Source organism: Nelumbo nucifera, chromosome 1, assembly GCF_055504915.1.
Source record: "Nelumbo nucifera cultivar China Antique chromosome 1, China Antique-T2T, whole genome shotgun sequence".
NCBI lineage: Eukaryota > Viridiplantae > Streptophyta > Magnoliopsida > Proteales > Nelumbonaceae > Nelumbo > Nelumbo nucifera.
In genome coordinates, this window is record NC_142649.1 from 35,535,431 (window position 1) to 35,562,530 (window position 27,100).

Consider the following 27,100-nt stretch of genomic DNA (forward strand, 5'->3'; position numbering starts at 1 on the left):
CTCTCTTAATTACAATCTTAGGGGTGGTTACTTACACCTGTAAGAAGATGTATTGAGGTGCTAGTCGGTGCATGCCTAATCAAAATAAGCTTTCCACCAGCTGTAAGAAATTTGATGTTGTCATATTTGAAGATGATATAGTAATTTTGCATTAAATTAAAATAAGCTTACCACCCTGCTCATTCTTGTTCATCTTCTCTCTCTTTCTCTCTCTCTCTCTCTCTCTCCTTTGTTTAGTTGTTTAGGTTGTGTTTGGCTACAATGCAAATAAATTTGCACTGATGCAAAACCATGGCAGTGCAAATGATTTGAGTATGAATTGTGACATTTTTGTTTTAAATTTTAGCTTTTGTTTGATTGCAGTAGAAATGAAATAAATCAAGACATGAAGCAGAATAAAGTAAAATTGAACAAGAATTTGCATTTTTTACATTTGCACTCCATGCATTTGTACTAGTGCAAATAAATTTGCAATGCAAAAACACAGCCTTACTGATCTATGACTAAACACATTGGAGCTAACTTGGTTTTTGACTCTAGGTTTGATTTTTGTGCTTGTTTCATTTTACTGGTCTATTGGGGATGTGGCAATAGATCCAGCCAATAGATAACCAGCATATTCGGTTCCACATCATGGAAAAACCAAATCCAGTGACCTAACCCAACCCGAACTGTACCCTTCCGTGAGATCCGTATAAATTTAGCCCAGACGAACCAATGAATGGCTATCCTGGAAGGGGTGGATAACTGGATAGGAACCTAAACTAAACCTAACCCCCTGCAATTATTTATTTATTGCACTAAATGGCTAGGCCAAATCAGTAAGTACTGACATTATTTTACTGCACCGTGCCATCAATTTTTTTAGTACTCCCCATTCGTCGGAAACTCTTTTAGAACATGAAATTGCATTAACTTCCTAAGGATCTGTACTTTTCACAGGAGAAGTCCCAACAATTATTAAGAAAGATCAAAGATGGACACAACATCAACCATCTACTTTCACTGGAGAAGCCCCAACCATTATTAAGAAAGATGGACAGAATATTACATAATCTCAACTACAGCTCGTCCAACTATGCCTCCACTGTCAAGATCCTGGTATGCTTTGCCTGCCTCCTCAAATTTGCATTTTCTTGTAACAGCTGCACTAAGATTGAAGATGCCTGTCTCAGCAAGTTTAACCAACTTGGGAAGATCTTGCCTGGCACGTGCCCCATATGACCCAATGATCTTTACCTGCTCCATTAGATCATTAAAAGGAACATGTCATTTAGCTTATTTCAGAATTTTAATTAAATGGACCACAAGGTAGAATAATCATTATACAACATGCAAAGGAGCTGTAAAAAACTACACTACAACAGAATTTCGTTTATATACAATCAAGGGTAGAGCCAGGAGTTAGTACACACAAATTAAAGACTAGTGCTTTCAAAACCACTTTCATATTTTAATCACCTTTTTTTTCATCCCAGTTTTTCAAACTTCAATGGCTGATATTATAGGGACAAAAATCAGAAGCATGACTGGCGATATAACTGACTTTGAATGTGGGGGAAATAATGCTTCTATTAACCCAGAAAAAAAATAAATAATGCCTCTCTACCAGACAAATGGTGGAATCCTAAGGCTGCATTTGGTAAGAGTGCAACTGAAGAACCAAAGCAAATTTGCACTCTGGTTCAGTTTTGCAGGTGTTTGGTGTGAGTGCATTTCTTCCACTGTTTTTTCATTAAAAATGGGAGCAAATTTCTCACTCAGAATTGGTCACAAATATTCCTAGGACTTACAGTAGGCGATGGCTGTTCCGCACTGGAAAGAAAATATGGATGCCAAAATCCAAGCTCTTCTTGAGAATGACACTTAAATTGGTTCCTACCCACTAGATGCTTCTATTATTGGGACTTTGGAGTAGATGGGTAAAAGAAACAATAAAATGACAAAAGAACACTATAAGAATTGTCATCAAAACCTTAGGACCGGATTTGAACATGAAAACAAGTTTTCACTTGATAATATATTTTTGTAATTTTCAATGTAAATTTAGATTTTTAGTTTTGGTTTTGCAATTTGCAATAGGCTTAACATCAAGGACCTATCCTTTGTAAGTTTCAAGGTAAGCTTAGATTTTAGTTTTGGTTCTACAATAGGCTTGACCACAATGACTTATTATGGCAAGCTAGATGCCCATTCCCATTTGCATAGAACTGGGCTTAAGCATATAGTGGGCTTGCACATATAAAATTCTCTTATACCCCTATAAAAACCTGGCATGGGCCTATCTCAGCTCAATCCATGTTCCTCCCTATTGTTATTATAAATTTAATAAGATTTTCTGGTTAGCATCTCTTCCAGCTCTCCACAAGGTTTCAAATTACTCCTTAGGCACCTTCAAATAGCCCAAGTTTTATTCATTCTCTCTTTCAATTTCCTCAATGTGAGCCATCTTGATCATTTTTATTTGGGACAAGTTTGCCTTTTCATGACAAGACCAACTCAAATACCACCCAAATTTAGTCATCCTTCATTATTATCTGGTTTAATTCATTCTATCTTTTCCAAGCCAAATTTCCATTTCCCTAATTCCAAAATTTTAGGATTTCTCTCATAAAGGATGTTTTTTGTATTTTGTGTCCAAACTGCTTATAACCTCATACATATCCCTAATTCCCTATTCAAAGTATGAATACAGTTTCATAGAAATATTTTGTTCTTAGGCATACGCTTGGTTTTTACAAATTTCATCCATTGACAGAGAAACCAGTAGATTATTAATCTGACCTAGAAACCTTTATAGGCCTTTATAGGTCATGTTGCACATCTTAAGTAGCTCCAAGAAACCGTTCTAAACCTGCAGTTCATCTCCTTAACTCCGATTATATTTTCAGACAACATTGTAATTTTTATAAAATTAGCTGGTGAAAATCTTAATAGCATGAAAACCAAAAACATATAAACAAATAAATAAAATCAATTAGTAAGTTTTTGCAGATATATGACAGACCTGTCTTCGGACGAGTCGATTTATATCTACCTCCCCTATAGCACCGGATTTTGCCAGCCCAATCATCACAGCTTTTCCCCCATCCCGTACACTCTGTGTGCACTGTGAAAATGTTTGCGGTCTCCCCAGTGCTTCCACAGCGATGTCCACACCCATTCCACCAGTTATTTCCTGTCAAAGAAAGAAATAACTATAAAAAAAGCTCATAACAGATCTTACAATGGCATTTCTCCCGAGTAAGGTATAATTGTGTATTTATTATAAAAAAAATTCATTTAAAATATCAAAATGATGAGAAAGGTGAAAAATATCTAGTGTAAAAATGAGACATCAAACAAATGTATGGGTGCCTCCCAAGGGTATTATTGTCTTTTGAAATATGTTTAATAGAAAGGAAATGGTTCAGGCAACCCTATTTGATTTCTTGCTTAATATTTTCACTTCTGCCCTCTCTCTTCCTATCATATGTACCATGCAATTTCTTCTCCATTTTCTGATAAGAGTACATCATGAAAGGTGTCAGAGCATGCAACCATCCTATAGATGTATTTAATCTTTCTATAGCTTACCTGCATATGTAGGTGATGCCAACTGAGTATAAGATTGGTATCAGCAGCAGTTGGCCATGTAAGCAATCTGACATTCTACACTATTAATTGCGAAACATTTGGTTTTTCTGATAAAGTTTTGAAGGACTTGAAAATTTCTCCAATCCAAAATTCAGGAAAAGCCAGATCTATATTATGTTGATCACTTCCAATGCATTTCTTGTGAAGATCATATTACATTGAAATTTGAATTCTATGGGATCAAATCATGATGGGCTTGGCACTGTGTTTATGAAATTTGAACATGTTTCTGCACCTAGCGTCAGAGTAGCATACTCACACATAACAACTAGAACCCCAAAAGATTCTCTGATTTCACCCAAACAATCAGAAAACCTGTACCATCTCTCATAATCCATCATGTGGAGACCAGCTACAATATTTTTATAGATGTTTTCAGAAGTTCAGTTTCCAAAACATCCACATTCAACATGTCGAGAGATTAAATCTATTATCTGTTTCCTTTTTTCGTAACACACAATTGGAGCAGTTATAGCAAGAGATTTAGACATTTATTTGTTTCTATTTCTGAGAGAGACTAATTGATAATAGTTTGTTATTATAAGTTTATAACCAATCTCTATTATTATATAAGAAAGTTTAGGGGAATGAGAAGGAACTCTAAACTCAGGTCATTCTGTAGTTCTCTCTTCTTCTTCTTTCTCCTTTTCTACTTCTTGTTTAATACTAGAGGTTCTACTACAAATGTTCATCAACTTGGTACCACAGAAGACAGCTATTGGTGTTCAAGAGTCCAGCTAGTTTCTGATGCGATCACCATTGGCAGCTGACATCAGCTGTAGGTCAGAAAGAGATGAGCTCGTGTTTTTGGGTAGATAATGATTTTATATTTTTTTAGTACCTGTTTCAAGCTGTTTGCAGAAGATTTCATATTTGTGTGGATTTTCGAGTGGAAAATTGGAAAAATAGAAGATTTTATTTACTGGTTTGTTTGATCAGATCTACCTTTTTTATGGAGTTGGATGCTAGTTTTGGTCCATCTGACATTTTGGGAGAGACCTGAAGTAGTCTCATGTCATTTGAACACCTGTGAAGTGAATGGTGGTGTGTTCTCTAACCATATTTTCTGCCAACCCTATTTTTTAGCTTTTTTAGGGCTGTGGAGATTGTTTGTGGGAGATCTACAAGCTGTGGGCCCATCTCATCCACCAAGCTGCTGTGTAATGAGGACCTTCTGTGATTGCCTCATTTTAAATATTCTTGAGATTGCTCCCTCAAGAGAAGTGAATTGGGCATAATCAGCAATAATTTCTATTGGAGGGCAGGGGCAGTTGGTGTACCATACCGAGAAGGAAACTAGACCCCCAACAAATGATCCAGCATACCCAAGAAGGGAGCAGGAAAATTTATCTGTCATGTTATGGCTGATCTGTTCAATGCAGCCCCATATTGCAAGGAATTATATGTTCCTATCTATAGATGAAGATATCAAGCATAGAGTTAGTGCTACCTACTCTCAACATTGGAGCACTACAAGGATCTATCAGTTAAGGAGGGAAGCCAGTAGCATGAGACAAAAGTCTGTCAGTATGTACCTCTCCTCTTTACGGGATTTATAGGGGGAGATAGACCATTTGGAGTCTTTGGAATGGAGGGACCCAATAGGTGTTGATCAGTATCAGAAAGTCACTGAGAAAAACAAAGTATTTGAATTTCTTAGTTACGCTTAATATGAAATTTGACTTTACTAGACAGCATATTTTGAGTGCTGACATCTTAGGCCTTCCCGAAGCTATTCTCGGGTTTAGGGGGAGGACAGTTGGTTGGTAGCCATGGGTTAGATCATTAAGGGAGACCATTTGTCTCTTGCTACTTCTGGATCTAAGCGGAATACTATGGGCAAATATAGTCTAGTTGGTAAGACATAGGAGGCAGCCTATTAGTATTATAAAAAGTCCACACATACAAGAGATCATTGCTAGAAGCTCTATCCTCACTTGAAGCAAGACAATTCAAGACTGCAAAGAAGGGCAAAGCTAATTTTTCCACTAGGCCCACTACATTTAAGACATCCTAATCATCTCATCCTGTTGGTGTACCACATAAAAGATACAGAATTATTGGAAAAGGTCAAGGGTCTTCTTATCTATATGACTGGTATGACATATGCTAAGTAATCCATTTGGGTTTAATTTTGCTACTCCTAGAACTTTTTTTTTTTGATCAATAACAAACTTTATTAAGAATCATGAAGCTTTAGGTACAAAAAAGGGGGAGATAAAGAGTCTTATCTTCCCATCAGAAAATTACAATGAAAGAAGATTAAAAATTAGCCCAAAAAATAGCCTCCCTATTCACCCCTTGCTTGGCCAACCCATCTGCAAAAGAATTAACAGTCCTTTTCACCCAGCTGTATTGTATCTCAATGCCTCTACATAGCCATAAGAATTTTTTCTTTTCATTATTGCAACTCCACAAGCCACTGTCCTCTTTCTTCAACCAGCTAATCACTACCTTTGAATCACCTTCCAAAATCAGCCGACTGATATTTAGTTCCCTTGCTCTTTGAACCCCTTCCAAAGCTGCAAGGATCTCAGCCCTAATAGAGTCTCCTCCAATAGGGCCAGAGAACAGAGCAATAACAATCCCTTCCTCATTCCTGAAAACTCCCCCAATCCCAGAGGGCCCTGGATTCCTTATGCTACTGCCATCAAAATTCACTTTTATAAATCCGGAGGGAGGAGGGGACCACAAGGGACTAAGAGTCCTCTTACACAGAGTAGAGGTTGCTATCTCTTTCCAGTTTCTTAACAGGTCAGCAATAGGAAAAGTCTGAGAACAGTTCCATAGTTTTTAGCCAGTGGGCAGCCCTTAAATGTATTAGGTTTAATAGTTCTTCCGGGGATCTTTCCTTTTCCGAAAATATTCGAGAGTTTCTTTTCTGCCATAGTGACCAACACACGGCTGTCCTAATACTCCACATCATCTTCCCTCGCTTCTTAGGCCATCTGAAAAACGAAAGGGAGAACAAACCTTGGACACTCTCAGGAGGGTTCCAAGTACACCCAAAGTGAGAAAGTACCCACTCCCAAACAGTTTTAGTAACCTTACAAGAGACCAAAAGGTGGTAACCGGATTCCCCATCATATTTATAGAGAGAGCATCTATTAGGAAGTAAACAAGAATTGGGTCTCTTTTTCTGAAGTAGATCATTTGTATTTATTCTTTCCAGGAAAATTTCCCAACAAAAAAATCCAACCCGAGGAGGAATGGGCTTGCTCCAAAATTCCTTAATCGGAAAGGACACACCAGAAGGGACAGATGACTGAGTTAAGGTTTCAAAAAACGAAGCACAATAGAAGGTTCCTGAAGTAGAAGGGATCCAAATTCTGGTGTCTTCCCTATTAGGATCAAGGAAGATATTTTCAAGGATGGCTAATAAAGGTAAGAGGCTGTCCAAGTCTGTATCCCTAATTGCCCTTCGCAGGCCGATGTTCCACCCAAAACCAGAAGTGGAGTCTAAAGGAACTAAAAAAGAAGAGATAGGTTCATTTTCCAAATCTGACAGAGCATACAAGGAAGGAAACTAGTCCTTCAAAGGTGAAACCCCAACCCAAAAGTGTTCCCAAAATTTTATTCGATTGCCAGAGTTAACATTGTACCTGATCCAAGGCAAGAAAACTAGAAGCAAATCATGGATGGATTTCCACAAAAAAGCAGCTGTAGCCCTTGCCACAATTCCAGAATCCCACCCGTTGTCTTCCAGCCCATGTATGCTAGCCACGATCTTTGTCCACAATTTTTCCTTTTCCACTGTGAACCTCCACAACCATTTTCCCAACAACACCATATTCCTTTTCTTGATGTTTCCAATCCCAAGACCTCCTAGTTTTTTACATCTAAATACCACCTCCCATCTCACCCTATGATCTCTCCTCTCCTCTCCCGGCTCCCACAGAAAATTCCTCATTAATTTTTCCAATAAGTTGGAGACCTTGGTGGGGATCTTAAACATTGACAAACAATACACAGGTAAGTTAGGTAGGGTGGACCTAATCAGAGTGACTCTCCCTCCTAAGGAAAGATAATTTCTCTTCCAGGACGCAAGCCTCTTCTCAAATCTCTCCACTATCGGAGTCCAAAAGCTTTCATTCTTAGGGTTATCTCCTAAAGGGAGGCCCAAGTACGTCAAAGGCCATTCTGAGATTGCACAACCTAACACACCTGCATAATTCCTTAACTCCCTCTCCTCCACATTCACCCCCACCACACAACTCTTATCAAAGTTCACCTTGAGGTTAGACATCTGCTCAAAAAGTTGTATTGCTAATTTTAAATTCCGGATCTAGCTTATATTCCCACCCTCACAAAACAAAATTGTGTCATCTGCAAACTAGAGATGTGTCAGTGGTACCTCCTCCCTACCAACTCTCCACCCTTTTATCAGATTCCTCGAGTCTACTCTATGGATCAATCTCCCAAGCACATCAGCCATCAGGGTTAAAAGAAAGGGGGAGAGTGGGTCTCCTTGTCTTATACCTCTCAAAGCAGGAAAAAAGTCAACCATTGTTCCATTCACCAATATAGAATAGTGACAAGTCCAAATACAACCCCAAATCCATTTACACCACCTATCTCCAAAGCCATAGTTTCTCAACACCTCCACTAAAAAAGACCAATCCACTAAGTCATAAGCCTTCTCCAAGTCCAATTTGCATACCACTCCCTTCTTAGATTTCCTAAAGCTCTCCAGACTCTCATTTGCAATGAGGATTTGATCAGTGATCTGTCTACCATCTACAAATGCTCCTTGGTTGGGTGCAATAATAGAAGGGAGGACCTTCTTTATCCTGAGGGAAAACACTTTTGCAATTATTTTATACAAGCTATTCACCAAACTAATAGGTCTGAAATCCTTAGGTTGTGATGCCTCTTTCTTCTTTGGGACCAAAGCAATGAAAGTTGAGTTCAGGCCCAGATTAATTATTCCCCTACTGTGAAACTCCTCGAAGACTGACCTAAGATCCTCCTCCACTATATCCCAACAATCTTGATAGAAAGCCATTGTGAAGCCATCTAGGCCTGGAGCTTTTGTCCTATCCATTGAGAATGCTGCTGCCTTTATCTCTTCCCGATCAAACCTCTTTTCCAACCATTCTCTGTTCTCTGCACTTAGAGTCGGACACTCCAAACCCTCCAACCACACCCTCTCATTCAAAGGCCTTCTGAATATAGATTCGAAATGAGTTACTAAGGCCTCTACTATTTCTTTTTTCTCCTCCCATTTGCCATTGAATGGAAAAATCTAGTGTTTCTATCTCCCTCCTTTAGCCACTTACACCTAGATTTTTGCCTCCAACTTATTTCCTCCTTATTTAGAATATTCTCCATCTGCCTTCTCAACTCCCATCTCATTTTCCTGTCTTCCTCTCCAAAGGATCCCCTCTCTTCCTTCATATCCAAATCCTCAATTTGCTCTAGCAGGACGTGTTTCCTTTCCTCTATTCTCCCAAACTCCAACCTATTCCACTCCTTTAATTGTGATTTTAGAAATTGAAGTTTCTTGTGGAACCTCATTCCCTCCCACTATCGGATTAGATTGCTCCCACCACTCCCTGATCTTCTCACTGAATCCCGAATAGGTTAACCACATATTTTCAAACCTGAATGGAGTGGGTCCATCACCTCTCAATTCCTTCTTACACATCACTATAGGCCAATGGTTTGAAATAATTCTTGGGAGTGCCCTAGATACCAGGTTACCCCAATGTTCCTCCCAGTTTGTTGAGAACAAGAATCTATCCAGCTTGGAGCATATTGGCCTCGACTGAAGGTTGGACCAAGTGAAGTTATTATTTAGGAGTGGAATTTCTTTAAGCTCAAAAGTATCCACAAAATGGTTGAACTTTCTCATACTAGTTGTCACTCTCTGTCTGGGGTTGTTGGTTTCCTCTGTAAACCGCACTACATTAAAATCCCCTCCCACACACCACGGTCCCTCCCAGAGGCCCCTAACATCCCTCAATTCCTCCCACAATTTCTTTCTCTGCCTGTAGTCATTGGGGCCATAAACGTTTGTTAGTACCCATTCGTACCCATCTTCCACCTGTTTGAACTTCAGGGAAACAGAGTAATCACCTATTAGCTCCTCCAAGCCGATTAGTATATCTTCTTTCCACAGTGTTACAATCCCACCCGAGGATCCCCAAGATGGTGCGGCCACCCACTTGATTCCCCCATCTCTCCACACACTCCTTGCCCATCTGCAATCAAAATCCATTCTTTTAGACTCCTGAATCATTACCACATCCGGGTTAAACTTCTTAATCACCTCTTTAATTGTTGCTCTCTTCCTAACACTGCCCAAGCCCCTCACATTCCAACTTAGAATTCTCATTTTAACTTCTCAAGCTCAACCCCAATTCCTCCACCCTCTACTTAACCCCTTTCCTTCTATCCCCTCTCACCTCAAACTTCTTGTCCCCCTCAATATCTCTTTTCAACCTCTCTACTTCACTCAACTTTCTTTTCTTTACCTTACTATCCTCTTTTTTATGCAGATAAACTTTTAGATCATTTGGATTCTTCAATTTATACCCCAGCTTTTGCACAAATTCTGCAACTGATTCTTCCTTGCTAGTTTCCTCCTTATCTAAAGTTCCTCTCTTCTCACTCCCAGGGATCTTCTCACTCCTTTCCTTATATCCTCCATCATTTGTCCTTTCTATCCCTTCTGTAAACCCCCTCTGCATTTCCTTTCCACTTCACCCATTAGACCCTCAATGATTTCTCAAATCTTTGTCTCCCTACAAAGTTTCTCCACCACTTCCTCCCCTTCCTTATCTCCCTTGTACCCTCCCCTTCGTTGCTACTCCTAGAACTTGTATAATTGATTATGGAGCTTCAAACCATATGATTGGTAATGGCTTCAAACTTTGGTTCCTATAGACTATGTTTTAGTAAGGAATCACTTTAGTAGATGGATCCTGTTTTCTTTCTTGGAGAGAGAGAGAAGAGAGAGGAGAGAAGAGAACAGAGGAGAAGAGAAGGGGGAGAGAGAGAGATCCGATTGAGAGTCAATGACAATAGCTAGTGGCACCCAGCTTCTTATTTATATTAACTTAATATAAAATAGGTAGGAGATTACAAATATGCCCCTGGTGGCACTCCCTAATAACAAACAAATAAAAAAGAAAGAAAGGAACCAGCTGACAACATCTTAGGTTTACAACATACTAGAAACAACTATAAAAAACAACTAAATAACCCTACCAACACTCCCTCAAGTTGGGCTGAATATGTCTATCATGTCCAACTTGTCACATAACTCATTGTGCCACAAGTATGGAAGTCCTTTTGTGAGGACATCAGCAAGTTGTTCCTTAGAGTTGACATAAGGGGTGCAGATTTCCCCTTTCTCCAATTTTTCCCTTATGAGGTGTTTGTCCACTTCCATGTAGGACAGGATTGCTGGCGATGTTTATGGCTGCCTTGTTGTCAAAGTAAAGAGACAAGAGTATGAACAACTCCAAGCTCCACTAGAAGGTTTTTTAGCCATAGAACTTCAGCCACCCCATGTGTCATAGCTCTATACTCCGCTTCAGCACTTGACCTTGCTACCACACTTTGTTTCTTGCTTTTCCATGTCACTAGGTTTTCTCCCACAAATGTGCAATACCCACTTGTGGACTTTCTGTCATCCACAACACCTGCCCAATCAGCATCTATAAAGACTTTCACCTTTAAATGATTATGTTTACAGAACAGTAGACCTGTTCCTAGATACTTTTTAAGTATCTAAGAACTCTCTCTGCTACCTCCATGTGTGGTTTCTTAGGAGAGTGCATGAATTGACTCAGGACCCCAACTGAATAGGCAATGTCTGGATGGGTCATGGACAAATAAATCAACATTCCCACTAACCTTTGGAACTGTTTCACATCTTTTAGAGGTTCACCATCACAGTCACCCAATTTATGATCAACATCCATGAGAGTATTTGCTAGCCTTGCACCCAACTTGCCAATGTCTTGTAACATATCAAGGGTGTATTTCCTTTGAGAAAAGAAGATGCCCCTTTTTGAACGGGCAACTTCAATTCCAAGAAAATACTTTAGAGGACCTAAATCTTTCACTTCAAATTGAAATGCAAGGAATTATTACAACTTTTGTATTTTTGAACTCCAATTTCCTGTAATGATGATATCATCCACATATAGTATCAATACAACATGTTCCTAACATCTCTTCACAAAGAGAGTGTGATCAGACTGACATTGCTTGAATCCTACTTGCTGGACTGCCATATAAAGCTTACTGAACCAAGCCTCGGGAGATTGTTTTAAACCATAAAGAGACTTTCTTAGCTTGCACACCTTATTTTCACTTCCCTTGGAACAGAATCCAGGGGGTTGAACCATGTACACCTCCTCCTCTAGGTCACCATTCCCAATTAAGGTTAGCAGCCAATGACAAAAGAACTCGAATTGAGTTCATCTTAGCTACTGGAGCAAATGTCTCATCGTAGTTAACCCCATACACTTGAGTGTACCTCTTTGCTACTAATCTTGCTTCATACCTTTCAACTGTCCCGTCCGCTTTGTGTTTAACTGTAAACACCCACTTACACCCCACTGGGTCTTTCCCCCTTGGAAGATCCACCAATTCCCAAGTTTGATTTTTATGGAGGGCATTAATCTCCTCCTTTATAGCATTTGTCCATTCAGGGTATTTTAAGGCTTCTGCAACATTTCTTGGTACAGGGATGCAATCAACTGCAGATAGGAAGGGTCGGTATTAGGGGGGAAATGTGATCATAGGAGACATATTGGGTAATGGGGTGTTTGGTAGTACATGACCCGACTCCCTTTCTTTGAGCAATAGGAATGTCAAGGTCATCCACAGTAGGGTAATGGGTTTGGACTTACCTCTTGGGAGTCTGACGATGTTAATCTCTACGGCGTTTACGTTGGAAGACATGAAAGGGGGCAAGGTCCGGAATAGAAGGAAGAGAGACTTGGCAAACCTGAACCTGCTTCTCTTCTATGCTACTCTCCACCTGAGGAGAAGCAGGGGAGAACGGTTCAGACTCAAAGGACACAATCCATAGAGACAAAAAACTTACAACTAACGGGATCAAAGCACCGGTACACTTTTTGAGAAGAGGGATACCCCAGAAAGATACAAGGAATGGATTGAGAGTCTAATTTACCACGAGACGGAAACAAATCATGGACAAAGGCATGACAACCAAATACTCTCTTGGGAATAGAAAATAAAGGAGACTAAGGGAACAACAACTGATGAGGGGTCATGTAGTTAAGCACTCTAGAGGGCATGCGATTGATGAGCTACCTCAAGGAGGTGTCTGCTTTTTCCTTCTACAACACCATTTTGTTGTGGTGTTCTTGCACATGAGCTCCTATGAATAGATCCATGGGAGGCAAAGAACTCATTGAGCTCACCACAGAAATATTCCTTTGCATTATCTGATTAAAAGATTTGTATTTTAACATGAACTATGTAAAAACCATCCTCTGGAAGTCTTTCACAATCTTTGGCACTTCGTCTCTGCTATGCATGGGAAATACCCATGTGATAAAGTACTTATACCCGCCCTTAGAGATTATAGTAGTAGGCCCCCATACATCAGAATACACAAGATGGAAAGGAAAACTTGATTTTTAATTATTTGAATGAAATGTTGTTCTACATTGTTTGCTCAACTGACATGTTTGACATAGGAACTCTGACACTGAACATGACTTAAATAAAACTAGAAACAAAAACTTTACTATTTCAAATGAAACATGACCTAACCGACTATGCCACAGAAAAATTTGACTCTTATTTGATTGACTATATGACTTCAAGAGACCAACTTTGTTGTCAAGAACGTAGAAACCATCCACTAAGCTTCCTCTACCAATCGTCCTCCCAGAAGTTGGATCCTGAAAAACACATGAACTAGGAAAAAATGTTACACTACAATTTAAAGAGTTTGTGACACTACTGATTGAAAGCAAATTTATAGGAAGATTTTTTTATCAGCAAAAGAAAATTTTATTTGAAATTAGGGTTAAAATAAGGTTTTATATCTGTGTATGGGATTAGTGCTCCCACACTTACAAATTCCTGTCCCATTTTACATTGTAGCTCAAAACAATTGTTGCCTCAAAGCCCCTTGTTTAGCAAGATAATCAGCTAACCCATTTGCACTCCTAATCCATTTGAATTCAGCCTCTAACTCTCTTGCAACCTTTTCCGCTTCCCTTATCACTTGTTTGAAGGTCCACGGAATACTTCTATTGTTTTTAGCCCAAGAAATGATCACCTTGGAATCCCTTTCAACCTCAATATGCCTCATTCCTAGTTTCTTAGCTATCTTCAGCCCTTGTAGCAATGCCATTAACTCAGCTTTTAGAGATTTGCCCATGTCAATTGGTCCAGAGAACAAAGCTAATATTCTCCTTTCAGAATTTCTGATCACTCCCCCAATACCTGATAGTCCCGGATTTCCAAAAGAGCTTCCATCAAAATTCAGTTTAAACCTGTTACCATCTAGAGGTTTCCATTCCATCCTTACTTTCTCTTTCACTCTTGAGGATTGTGCTACTTCTGTCCAAGATCTTATAATGTTTGTGACTGAGAAATCTTGAAAGATATGCATAAATCTTACCCAATGAGATACTTTAACTTTGATGGTGTTGATTACCTCCTTCATTGTTTTACTCCTGTCCAAAAATATTCTGTTGTTCCTTTCTTGCCAAATCACCCAGCAAATAGCTGCCTTTGTAGCTTTCCACATAACCTTCCCTCTTTTCTTTGGTTGACTCAAAAATTCCCGGTTGAAGAGCCCTGCCACATCTTGAGGGGGAACCCACCTGCAACCAAAGAGACTACAAAAAAATACCCAAATGTGACGCACAGAGGAGCAAGATAATAATAGGTGTGCCAAGGTCTCACCACTATCCATACAAAGGGAGCACCTGTGAGGAGAAAGGCATACAAAAGGCCTTCTTCTCTGCAGCATATCACAAGTATTTACCTTGCCAAAGAAGATTTCCCAACAGAAAGCTTGAATTTTTGGGGGAATAGGCTTACTCCAGATTTCTTTCACAGGGAAATCCTCAATTGGGATGCTAGGTGAAGCAAGAACACTAAAGAAGGAAGAACAAGAGAATAGGCCATCTGAGGATCCTTTATATATTTTGGAATCTTCCAAGGAGGGGTCCAAATGAACTTGTCCTATTAGGTCCAGCAATTGAACTAAAGAGTCACATTCATTTTCCCTGAGGCCCCTTCTGAAACCCAGATTCCAATTAACCCCATTTGGACTAGGATTTCCCAAATTTCTTATTATTTCCCCTTTGAAATTTGACAAAGTGTAGAGGTCAAGAAAAAGGTCCTTAAGTGTACTATCTCCCACCCAAAGGTCTTCCCAGAAACGAATTTTATTACCCTGGCCCACATCAAGTTGAATGGAATAAGGAATGTCGGGTAAATTTCAAAACTTGCTTTCCAAGGAGAAGCTAAAGAAACACGAGGGGCAACTTTTGCATCCCAGCCATTTCCATCCAAACCATGAATACTCTCAATGACTTTGTGCCATATCCTGTCTCTCTCAAAAGGGAATCTCCACAGCCATTTTCCTAACAAAGCCGAGTTCCCGAGTGAAATATTTCCTATTCCCAAACCCCCTTGATCCTAGGGCTTTCTAACTTGACCCCACTTAATCAAGTGAACTTCCTCTCCTCTCCTGGGTCCTAAAGGAAATCTCTCATGTATTTCTCTAAGTTCCTTGCTAATCTACAGGGTATTCTAAAGGTTGAAAGGAAATAAATAGGGAGGTTTGCCAAAGTGGCTCTAATCAAGGTTATCCTTCCACCTAGAGATATATAATTCCTCTTCCACAGAGCTAGCTTCCTAGCAAATCTTTCAATGATTGGCTTCCAGAAACCTTCTGACCTAGGATTACCTCCTAAAGGTAACCCCAAGTAGCTCATTGAACAACTTCTAATCTCACACCCCAAAATCTCTACGAATCTATGGAGTTCCCCTTCCTCTAGATTGACCCCTACAATGCCTGTTTTAGTCCAATTTATCCTTAAACCTGTCACCCCCACAAAGTTATCCAATAGCAATTTTAGGTTTACCACTCCTTCCTCATTACCACCCTCACAAGAAAATATAGTGTCATCTACAAATTGATGGGTAACAACCACTTGATTTCTACCTATTCTCCACCCTCTAAACAGTCCTTGGGAATTAGCTTTCGCCACCATTCTACTTAACACCTAAGCCACTATAGTGAAGAGAAAAGGGGATAAAGGGTCTCCTTGCCTAATTCCTCTCTCATCCGAAAAGAAATCCTTCGCTACACTATACCATTAATAAGATTTGAGTAATGGACAGAACTTAAGCATCCTCTAATCCAAGATCTCCATTTGGTTCCGAAGCCCAACCTTTCTAACATTTGAAGAAGAACTTCCCAGTTAACCATATCATAGGCTTTCTCTAGGTCCACTTTACAAACCAACCCTTTTTCTCTACCCTTTATTTTTTTTGCAACACACTCATTGGCTACTAGAATTTGATCCACAATCTACCTTCCTTCCAAAAAGGCACCTTGGAAAGATGAGATGATCGATGGTAGCACTTTCTTGATCCTTTCTGAGAGAACCTTTGCAATAATTTTATGTACACTCCCAATAAGACTAATTTGCATATAATCTTTAGGGGTTTTGACCTCTCTCCTCTTTAGGATTAAAGTGATAAAAGTGGCATTCACCCCTCGAGGCACCTCTCCTTTGAGAAAAAATTCATTGAACACTTCCAGAATATCAATTTTCATCCAATCCTAGCATTCTTGATAGAAGGCCATTGAAAATTCGTTCGGCCCAAGGGCTTTTGATCTTTCCATGAAGAAGATTGCATCCTTGATTTCTTAAAAAGTAAAATTCCTTTCCAAAAACAAGGAGTGCTCTTCTAAGATCCTATCCCCTTCCACTTCTGGTAGCTCTGTTGTCACCCCACTTGAACTTGTGAAAATTTCCTTGAAATGGTTTACAAAGATCCTTGTGATCTCCTAGCTCTCTCTTACTTCCTGACCCCCCTCCTCACTGAAGATTAAGTTTTTCTTTCTTCTTTCGTTTGCAATTGCATGGAAAATCTTAGTGTTACCATCTCCTTCAATAATCCATTGACACCTTGACTTCTGCCTCCAACGTATTTCCTCCTTTCTTAATATCTCTTCCAATTCTTGCTTGATTTTCCATCGATCCTCTCTTTCTTCTTCTGATAACATTCTGATAGCCTCTTTCTTGTCTAGCTCCTCAATCTTCTTCACTATGTTATCTTTTATTTCCTCTGCCCTCCCAAAATGCTCTTTATTCAACTCTTTTATTTTCCCTTTTATCCTCTTTAATTTCCATGCAAAGCTTAACATTTTCATACTCCCCAAAGGTCTAAGTTCCTACCACCATTCCTTCAATCTGGTTTTAGATGAGTGATCCTCAAACCACATATTTTCTAACCTGAATGGAGTAGGGCCTCCTCTTGGACTTTCCTTAATGGAAATGGGGCACTTATTTGAAGTAAAACTAGGTAGCCCTTTCACTACTATTGAGCCCCACAATTCTTCCCAGTCGGGAGTAATGAGAAACCTATCCAGCTTGGAACAAGTTGGGGGGGATTGAAAATTTGACCAAGTATAGTCCACCCTTAGCATCGTAGGTTCACTCAATTCAAGGGAATCAATTAAGTTATTAAACTTCCTCATGTTGGTAGTGATTCCTTGGTTTGGATTGTTTCTCCTGAAAATCTGATGACATTGAAATCACCTCCCGCACACCATGGTCCCTCCCAGATTCCCCTAATAGCACATAATTCCTCCCAAAAAGCCTCCCTGTCTATATAGGAGTTAGGACCATATACATTAGTTACCACCCATTCACTCCCATCAGATAGTCTTCTAACTTTTAAGGAGATTGAATATCTACCAATCAATTCCTCCACACATTCCATTTCCTCATTTCTCCAAATGGTCAAAATCCCTCCTGAGGCTCCCCATGATGGGACATACGACCAGCTTAGACGCCTGACTGCCCAAATACTTCTTACCCACCTTCTATTTAGCTCTGAAAGTTTGGTTTATTGATTCAATATCATATCTGGTCTAAGTATTCCTGATTATCCTCCTCTTTTTGGTACTTCCTAGGCCTCTTACGTTTCGGCTAACCATCTTCATTTCAACCTGTTTGTGACCCCTTATCAATAGCTGCCTAATATTCCCCTCTTTTCCTTTTCAGGCTCCCCTCTTCCTTCTCATAATTTATTCCACACTTAAGCTTCTTTAACTCACTTCGCTTTCTACTTCTTTTCTTTCCTTTTTTCCTCAAATATAACTTACTTCATTCTTCCTTCCCACTCTTCTCTTTCCTTCTAACTCTTCTTTCTCCTCCTGATTCAGCCTCCAAGCACCCACAGGGTGGTTTACTCTATTTTCATTATTCTCCAAAACCAGGGTTGGGTCAAATAGGTTTTCCAGAATTAAGAACCACATTCTAGCTCTTTCTTGTTCTAGGCTATTGTCTGATAGGTTCTCAGAATCTTGGGATGTGGCACTTTTCATTGAGAGATTCTTGGGAGGACTGGCATTGGTTGTACCTGCGCAAACACATGAAAATAATTTAGAGGGGTCTAAACAAGGACTCACAGACTGAAAAGGTAAACATGAAGAAGAGGGGTTAGGGACTCCCTGTGCCAGCAAGCATGAGTCCTTCCCTTTATCAATACCCATTGATTCGGAAACCTTGGTAGGCAACTCTGATATAACACCAATGTTATGTTCCTCCCGTGCTTCTTTGTCTGGGTTAGTATCAAGATTCGACAGTCCTTTATTAATATCTTGTCGTTGTGCCTCCCCTAGGATTTCTCCATCTTCCCTTCTGGCTGAAACTGAGTTCACCACTAGGATTGGGGCAGGACTATCATCGGATTTTTCTCTTGGAGCCACGCTGGCGTAGGTAGAGGGGTCTTCGAACAACAACTCTATTCCCAGCATTTCGTCGTCCCACAAGATGCACAGTTTAGCAGTGTTGACACTTCCAATACTATCTTCTAGCTCCGATTGATAGACCTTTCACTTGCCTTAGGTATTCCCAGTTGCTTTCCTTTGAACCCTTGGTTCGCTCGGTTCACCCATCGGTTTGACTAAATGGCGCAGGTTTAAAATTTAATGCCGTTTTACTACCTCTTCCAGCTGTCACCTCCACGAAAGATCTTTGAAAGGCCACACATGCATTAATTGACAACTCAGATTTAACCTCTTCATTAAAGCACAGGTTTCCAACTTTCGAATACGATGACTGTTCAGTTTCCTTTATTTTGTAAGAGCAGTCAAACTTCTTTGTTTCTTCTTCCCTTTCTTTGACCCTTGCCACGTCATCATCTTCTACCTCCCACAAGTTTCTCCATAGTCTCTCCTCCACCGACGAAAGCAACCAAACCACAATTTGAGAATCGCATATTTCCACCTCTACAGTTCCTGGGACTTCTTCCACTTTGATCCCTCTCAGACCCAAAACAGCCACACTGAGGTTTGAAGTATCCAAATCTTCCAAGACTCCTCCGCACATGGATGCGACTTTCTTAAAAATTTCAGGGGACCATAAGTTGAAAGGTGTGAAGAGAATTCAGATCTAGAAGAAACCAGATCTAGGGGTGTCAAGAATAGTCGACCCCCACCCCAAAGAGCCTCTTTTATATTAAAGAGATAAAAAGTATGTATGGTTACAAGAATGCCCTTACAAGGCTGAAAGATAAAAAGAACAAATAAAATAATAAGAACTATGATACTTTACAACAAGCACTACTCTAATAATGTACATCAAAATATAACTTCACACTCCCCCTAAAACTGATGCGTAGACATCAACATCAGTTTGCCCACAAGAATGAGATGTCGACTCTTAGTCATGGCCTTGGTGAAGATGTCGGCAATCTGCATGTGAGAGGCAACATGAGGAAGAGATATAGAGCCTGCAACAAAGAGGTCTCCAATAAAGTTACAATCCATTTCGATATGTTTAGTCCTCTCATGAAAGATAGGATTAGAACGATCTTGATAGCACTAGTGTTGTCAGCATGTAGAGGGATAGGAGTAGGAAGAGAAATCCCAAGATCAATGAAAAGTAACTTCAGCCAAACAATCTCGCTACATGTAGAAGACATAGCTCTATACTCAGCTTTAGTGGAAGACTTAGAGATAGTTTGTTGTTTCTTGCACTTTCAGGAGATGAGAGAGTTGCCCATGAAGACGCACCACCCAGTACTGGATCGGCGAGTGTCAGGGCAACCAGCCCAATCAGCATCAGCATAAACCCCCAACTATATGGATGATGAGGAAGAGAAAAATAGTCCCTGAGAGGTTGTGTCTCAAACACAACGGATGATGCGGCAAACTGCAGTCATATGAGGTTGTCTTGGGGCAAAGACAAATTGATTGATGACCTGAACAGCATGTGAAATATCAGGCCTGGTCATAGTAATATAGATCAAAAAGCCAACAAGTTGACGGTATAGGGTGGCATTAGGAAGGATGAGGCTTTCGGATTTGGATAGCTTGACATTCAGCTCCAGGGGGTATCAACATGTTTCTCATTAATGATTCCAGCTAGTTTGACGAGATCAGAGGCGTATTTTTGTTGACAAATAAAATACCCTCGACTGCTATGATGAACCTCCAAACCCAAGAAGTACGTGAGAGGATCCAGGTCCTTCATCTGAAATGAGTTATGTAGGGACTTCAGCTCATAAATGTCGTCATGGTCATCCCCTGTTAGGAGCATGTCATCAACATATAATAGAAGAATAGTAATACCCCGGGGTCTTCTCTTAACAAAGAGGAAGTAGTCAGAGGAACTCTGATTATACCCAGCTACAACAACATCCCGGAAGCGCTCAAACCAAGCCTTGAGTGCTTGCTTCAGGCCATATAAAGACTTCTTCAGGCGATAGACACATGAAGGATCACTACAATATCTACGCGAAAGTTTCATGTAGACTGTCTCCTTTAATTCGCCATGAAGGAACACATCCTTCACATCTAATTGATAAATAGTCTAGGAATAAATAGCAGAAATGGCCATAAGAGTCGAACTGTGGTGATCTTAGTGACCGGGACAAATGTTTCTTCATAATCAATCCCATATTCCTGATAGTATCCTTGAGCAACTAACCGAGCCTTATATCGATCAAGAGAGCCATCCGATTTCAGTTTGATCGTATAGACCCAACGGCTTTCAACAATAGAAGCATCTGGAAGAGCTGGCACAAGATCCCAAGTGTCATTCTTATGGAGAGCTTGAATTTTGGCATCCATAGCTTCTTTCCACTGAGAACTTCTAATGGCTTGCTGATAAGGTCTAGGGATATCTGTGGAAGAAAGTACTACAGAAAAGGAACTATGGTTTAAAGGAAAACCATAGCGGTCAGGAGGTCTAGAGATATGGGTAGAACGACGAAGTGGAATAACTGAACTACTATATGAAATAGGAAGATCTTGAGTCAAGGTATCACTTACAGAGGATATCTAAGATGAATGCTCTGGACTGGGTGGAAGGGGGATTATAGGCGCAGGAGCCGGGACACGTAGCCGCTTGCGGTGAAGACAAGAAGATCTCTATCGGTTGAGGAAGTAGTAGTGTCATTTGAATCAAAGTCCTACAAAACAGAGATGGAAGGAGCAGGCAATCTAGCAACCCCAACAAAAGAGATATGTTCAAAAAACACAACATTCCGAGAAATTCGAACACGACGAATAACAAGATCATGACACAAAAATCCTTTGTGGTCAAGACTATATCCCACAAAGGCACACATAGCAGACAGAGCAGTTAATTTAGATCGTTCACGAATAGAAAGATGAACAAAACAAAGACATCCAAAAACATGAAGGCTAGAGAAATTTGGGGGATAACCAAAAAGTTTTTGGAAGGGAGAGGTGTTGCCTAGAACAGAGGATGGAAGAAAATTGATCAAATGCACGGTTGTACTGGCTGCTTCTACCCAAAACAAAGTTGGAGTATGAGAAACCTGTAGTAATGTTCGCACAACACTGAGAATGTGTCCGTTCTTCCGTTCAGCTACACCATTCTGTTATGGAGTTCTTGGGCAGCTACGCTGAGACTGAATTCCATGACTCCTCAAATATGCCAAGAAGTCTCCATCTCTATATTCTCCCCCTGAATCTGAGCGGAGGATAGCCACATTGCACTTGAATCGATTTTGCACCATAGTATGAAACAATTTAAATGCATCAAAGACTTCTTATTTGTGTCGCAAAAAATAAATCCAAGTATATCAGGTACAATCATCTATAAATAATACGAAATATCTATACCCTAATCGTGAAGCAATAGAAGCAGACCAAACATCACTATGTATTATCTCAAAAGGTTTAGTGGCATGTTCAGATTTATGAACAAATGGTAAAACATGACTTTTATTCAAATAACACGTAGTGCAAGAAACATCAAAAGTATCAACAGGGGGAATTTTATTCTTAATCAAACCAAAGTCAGAAAAAAATTAATTTTTGGGAATATAGATGACCCAATCGTTTATGCCATAAATCCCAAACATTATTTCAATAACTCAACATAGAATCAGACAAAGAAGAACTAAGTAAAGTTGAGGATGCCCCCAGTTGAGACTTCCCGAATTCCAGCGCAAACAGACGACCCAGCCTATGCCCCTTCCCTTTCACCTTCCCAGTGTACTGGTCCTATATCAAGCAACCATCATAAGAAAAGGTGAGAACATTTCCTTCATCAAGAAGTTGACCAACAAAAATCAGATTAGTAGTAAGGTTGGGTACTAAAAGGGTTTTGGAGAGAGGAAAGGATTTGGTTGGTGACAATTTAAGGGACAGATCATTACTACCAATGATGTCTAACTTTTCACCATTAGTAGTAATAATAAGTTTATGGTGAGTTTTAGTGGAAGGGATTGGGTGGTTGAGGTAGGCTCCTGTCATATGGTTGGTGGCACCTGAATCTATAATCCAAGCATGTGAAGGGGAAGAACAATATGCAGAGAACTTACTAGACAAGCCAATAGCAGAGAAAGCAGAGGAAATAGCAGAAGATACTAGTTGTCGAACCCTTTCTTCATCCATGAGACTAGTTGATTCAACTTTCACTAAAGACTCACCCTTGGTAGATACAGTGTTTGTTGCTGGTCCATCTGTTGCCTGATAGGCCCGGGGCTGAGTCTTTTTCTGAGAGCCCTTAGCTGGTCGGACTGGACAGTCTGGAATGATGTGACCATGTTGCTTGCAATAGGTACACACACTCTTCTTCTTACAGTGAGATGCAATATGTCCAAAACCTTTACACTCATAGCACTAGGTTTTGGAGAGGTCCTTGGAGGTTGGTCTCTTACCCCCATGAGCAATAAAGGCTGTTTCAGCCCCAACTTCAGCCATCTTCCCATTGAACCCGGCTACAATGAGAAGTCTAGTTTCTTCTCTCAAAAGTTCCCCTAAAACAGAACTCATATCTGAAGTATTCCCCTACTCAATGTTGGACCTGATTATCTCATATTCAGGTCTAAGTCTCATCAAGAACTGAGTCACCTTTCTCTTCTCAAAGTGCTTTTGAAGATATTTCACACACTCAATTGGATCCGAGGGTTCAATGTGAACCATCTCATATTCAGCCCATAAATCAAGAAAACCAGAATAATACTCCTGTATCCTCCTATCTCCTTGGCTGTAAGAGAATATTTCTTATTCTATCTGATATTGCTTAGACACGTTAGACTGTTGATAAACTTTTTCTAGATACATGCACATCTCATATGCTGTTTTCATTCTCCTCATAGGTACAGATATATGATAGTCAATAGAACTCAAAATCCAAGAAACAAGTTTACCATTGTCCAACTTCCATTGTTGTAAAGCTTTGGCCCGGTCTCAGCTGGTTTGGTGACTGTTCCATTCAGATATCCTTCTAAACCCTTTCCCTCAACATAAAATTCGAAGTGGAACTTCCACATCCCATAGTTCTGTCCATTCATCTTTACAGGGATGATGTCACCTCTGTCTGAAGCCATTACAGCAAGACAATAGCACAAATAGGGTTCGGCTGAAGCTTAAAGAAACTAATTTGAAGTAAAACTTGATCCAAAGACAAGTGAAATAAGTTGTAATCAATCAAAGAGCGTCAAAAAACTAAGATAGAAACCCCTTACTTTCACCGGAGATTGTTCAAGATCCAAAACAAGGAAAAGTTGAACACATAGTCCAGAAAAGGAAAGTCTGGCCACAGCAGCCAAGAAGAAGAGTCCAGATCTCTCTCAAAACTTCACAGATCTCTGTAAAAATTTCAGCATATGTTGAGAAGGGCTAGGCGACAATTCCCTTCAATTCTTGCTGCAAACGGAGATCAAACGAGAGAGATCCAATAAAATCTCTCCCTATGTGCGCAGAAAACAGAAGAGAAGTTCCTGGATAGATCAAAACAGTCTAGGACTACTCGGCAGAGCTATAGGTTTTCAATAGATCACGAAGGCAAGATGGATCAGAGACAAAGAAGATTAAAGAGCAACCCGCTCTGGTACCATGTGAACAGAATCAGATCTAGAAGAAACCAGATCTAGGGGTGTCAAGAATAGTCGACCCCCACCCCAAAGAGCCTCTTTTATATTAAAGAGATAAAAAGTATGTACAGTTACAAGAATGCCCTTACAGGGCTGAAAGATAAAAAGAACAAATAAAACAATAATAACTATGATACTGTACAACAAGGACTACTCTAATAATGTACATCAAGATATATCTTCACAAAAGGAAGCCCTAAAACCTTAATACGAAAGACTTCTATGTGGTCTATGCGATTTGGGCTCGGAGTCCACTGGCTAATTACCATTACACCTTTGGTGGTCTGAAAAGAAAGAGCATAAATCTCTATTATGATTCGCCCTGCCCTTGAGTTCTGTTAGTTTGATAACAGCCAAGAAGAGAGAAGAAGAAAGAAGAAAGAAAGAGAGAGAGAAAGGAGGAGAAAAGGAGAGAAGAAAAGTCCGGTTTGAATGAGAGAAAATTACCTCTCCCATTCGGCTAGATATGTTTTATATTACTAACATAATGGAAAAGACACATGTGCCCTTACTTAAGTGAGGGACACTAGTTCTAATATAATATTATAGATCAGCAACCTCAACATAAGTATAAAGACAGAAATACCCCTACATACTCGACACTAACACTCCCCCTCAAGCTGGTGAGTATATATCATATAATCCCAACTTGTTACATATGTAGTCCACTCTTCGCCGACTCAACCCTTTAGTAAATAAGTCTGCCCACTGGTTCCCTGTGTTAACATATGCAGTGTCTATCACTCCATTCAGCACCTTCTCTCTCACAAAGTGACAATCAACCTCTATGTGCTTGGTTCTTTCATGAAACACCGGATTAGAAGAAATATGAACTGCAGCCTGATTGTCACAGTAGAGCTTCATTGGAGTGTTAACATTGTACTCCTGTAGAAGGTTCCTTAGCCACACTAATTCATAAGTAGTATGTGCCATAGCTCTATAATCTGCCTCTGCACTGCTTCTCGCCACGACTGTCTGCTTCTTACTTTTCCACGTCACCAGATTACCCCCAAGAAAAGTGCAATAGCCTGTAGTAGATCTCCTATCAGACATAGAACCGGCCCAGTCAGCATCAGTATATCCTTTTATTTCAAGTTTTCCACCACTTTTGTATATCAAACCATGACCAGGAGCACCTTTTAAATACCTCACAATTCTTAGAACCACATCCCAATGAGGAACCAGAGGTTTCTGCATAAACTGACTTACCATACTAACCGCAAATGAAATATCTGGCCGAATAATGGTTAGGTAGTTCAGTTTACCTACAAGTCGTTGGTATCTGCAAGGGTCTTCAAACACTTCACCCATATCACTGCTCAGCTTAGTATTTGTTTCCATAGGTGCTTCAGCTGGTTTAGCACCTAACAAACCTGTTTCCTCCAACAAATCAAGCACATATTTCCTCTGACACAAATTAATACCATGCTTAGACCTTGCTACTTCTATCCCCAAGAAATATTTCAATTTTCCAAGGTCCTTTGTTTGAAAATGTTCCTGTAGAAAAGTCTTCAACCTGTCAATGCCCATTTTATCATTCCCGGTAATAACAATATCATCTACATACACCACCAATAGGATTTTTCCTGCTTGAGAGTCATGACTAAAGACTGAATGACCAACTTGGCACTGTTTCATACCAAACTTCTTTACCACCTCACTGAACCTACCAAACCATGCTCGAGGAGACTGTTTAAGCCCATAAATAGCCTTCTTTAGTCTGCATACCTTACCATCCTCCCCCTGAGCAACAAACCCCAATGGTTGCTCCATATAGACCTCCTCGAGCAAATCACCATGCAAGAAAGCATTCTTGATATCAAGCTGATAGAGGGGCCAATCATACATAGCAGCAAGAGAGATCACAACACGAACCGAACTTTTCTTAGCAACTAGGGAGAATGTCTCTGTGTAGTCACTACCATAGTTTTGAGAGTACCCTTTTGCAACCAATCTAGCTTTCAATCGCTCTACATTACCATCAGGTAAATACTTAACAGTATAAACTCGCTTACAACCGACAACCTGCTTCACAGGAGAAAGAGTGGTGAGGTCCCAAGTATGATTATGAGTTAGAGCTGAGAGTTCTTCCATTGCACGGCACCATCTTGGAGAGGCAAGCGCTTCCTGGACATCCTTAGGGACAACAACTAAGGATAACAAAGAGATAAACAGGCGATGGGAAGCGGAAAGGTGAGTGAAACATAATTAGAAATAGGATGATGGGTACAAGTGCGTTAATCTTTCCGCAAGGCAATGGGAAGATCAAGATCAGATACTAGGTTTGGGGCTGGTGTGGAGACAACTGTCGGATCTATCGACGTTGATGGAGATGGAGGAGCAACAAGTACATGTGGGCGATGTGTATACACTTGACGGATAGGTGGTTCAATAGGTGGTGACACTAGAGGCAAGGACTTGATCACAGCTGGAACAAGAGGAACAAAATCCGCTACTGGAAGTGGAAGAGGAGGAGGTGATGTGGAGGAAGAAACATCACCAGACCCCAAGAAAAACGGAGTAGACTCAAAGAAGGTAACATCAGCACACACAAAGGAGCGTCGGGAACAAGGATGATAACACTTATACCCTTTCTGGTTCCGGGAATAGCCAAGGAAGATGCACTTAATGGATCGTGCATCTAACTTGTCCTTCCCGGGGCCTAGATTATGGACAAATCAGACACACCCAAAAACCCGAGGAGAAGGAGGAAATAGAGACAAGGTAATGAATGGGGAATGACCATCAAGGATAGACGTGGGCATCCGATTAATCAAGAAGCAAGAAGTAAGCACCGCATCACTCCAAAAGGGTTTGGGAACATTCATGTGATGCATGAGGGATCGAGCTATTTCCAAAA

At 40.2% G+C, this 27,100-nt stretch overlaps 1 protein-coding gene across 1 annotated transcript in view; it reads right to left on the reverse strand.

Moving 5' to 3' along the window:
* Window positions 1-891: 891 nt before the first annotated feature.
* LOC104608274 (GroES-like zinc-binding alcohol dehydrogenase family protein) overlaps window positions 892-27,100 on the reverse strand; it is a 57,100-nt gene continuing 30,891 nt past the window's right edge. Inside the window, exons 7-8 of the mRNA XM_010274208.3 lie at window positions 3,008-3,178; window positions 892-1,239 (exon numbers count right to left, since the gene is read on the reverse strand). Of these exons, the coding sequence (XP_010272510.1) occupies window positions 1,048-1,239; window positions 3,008-3,178 (363 nt within the window). The 3' untranslated portion in view covers window positions 892-1,047. The remainder of the gene's footprint in view (window positions 1,240-3,007; window positions 3,179-27,100) is intronic.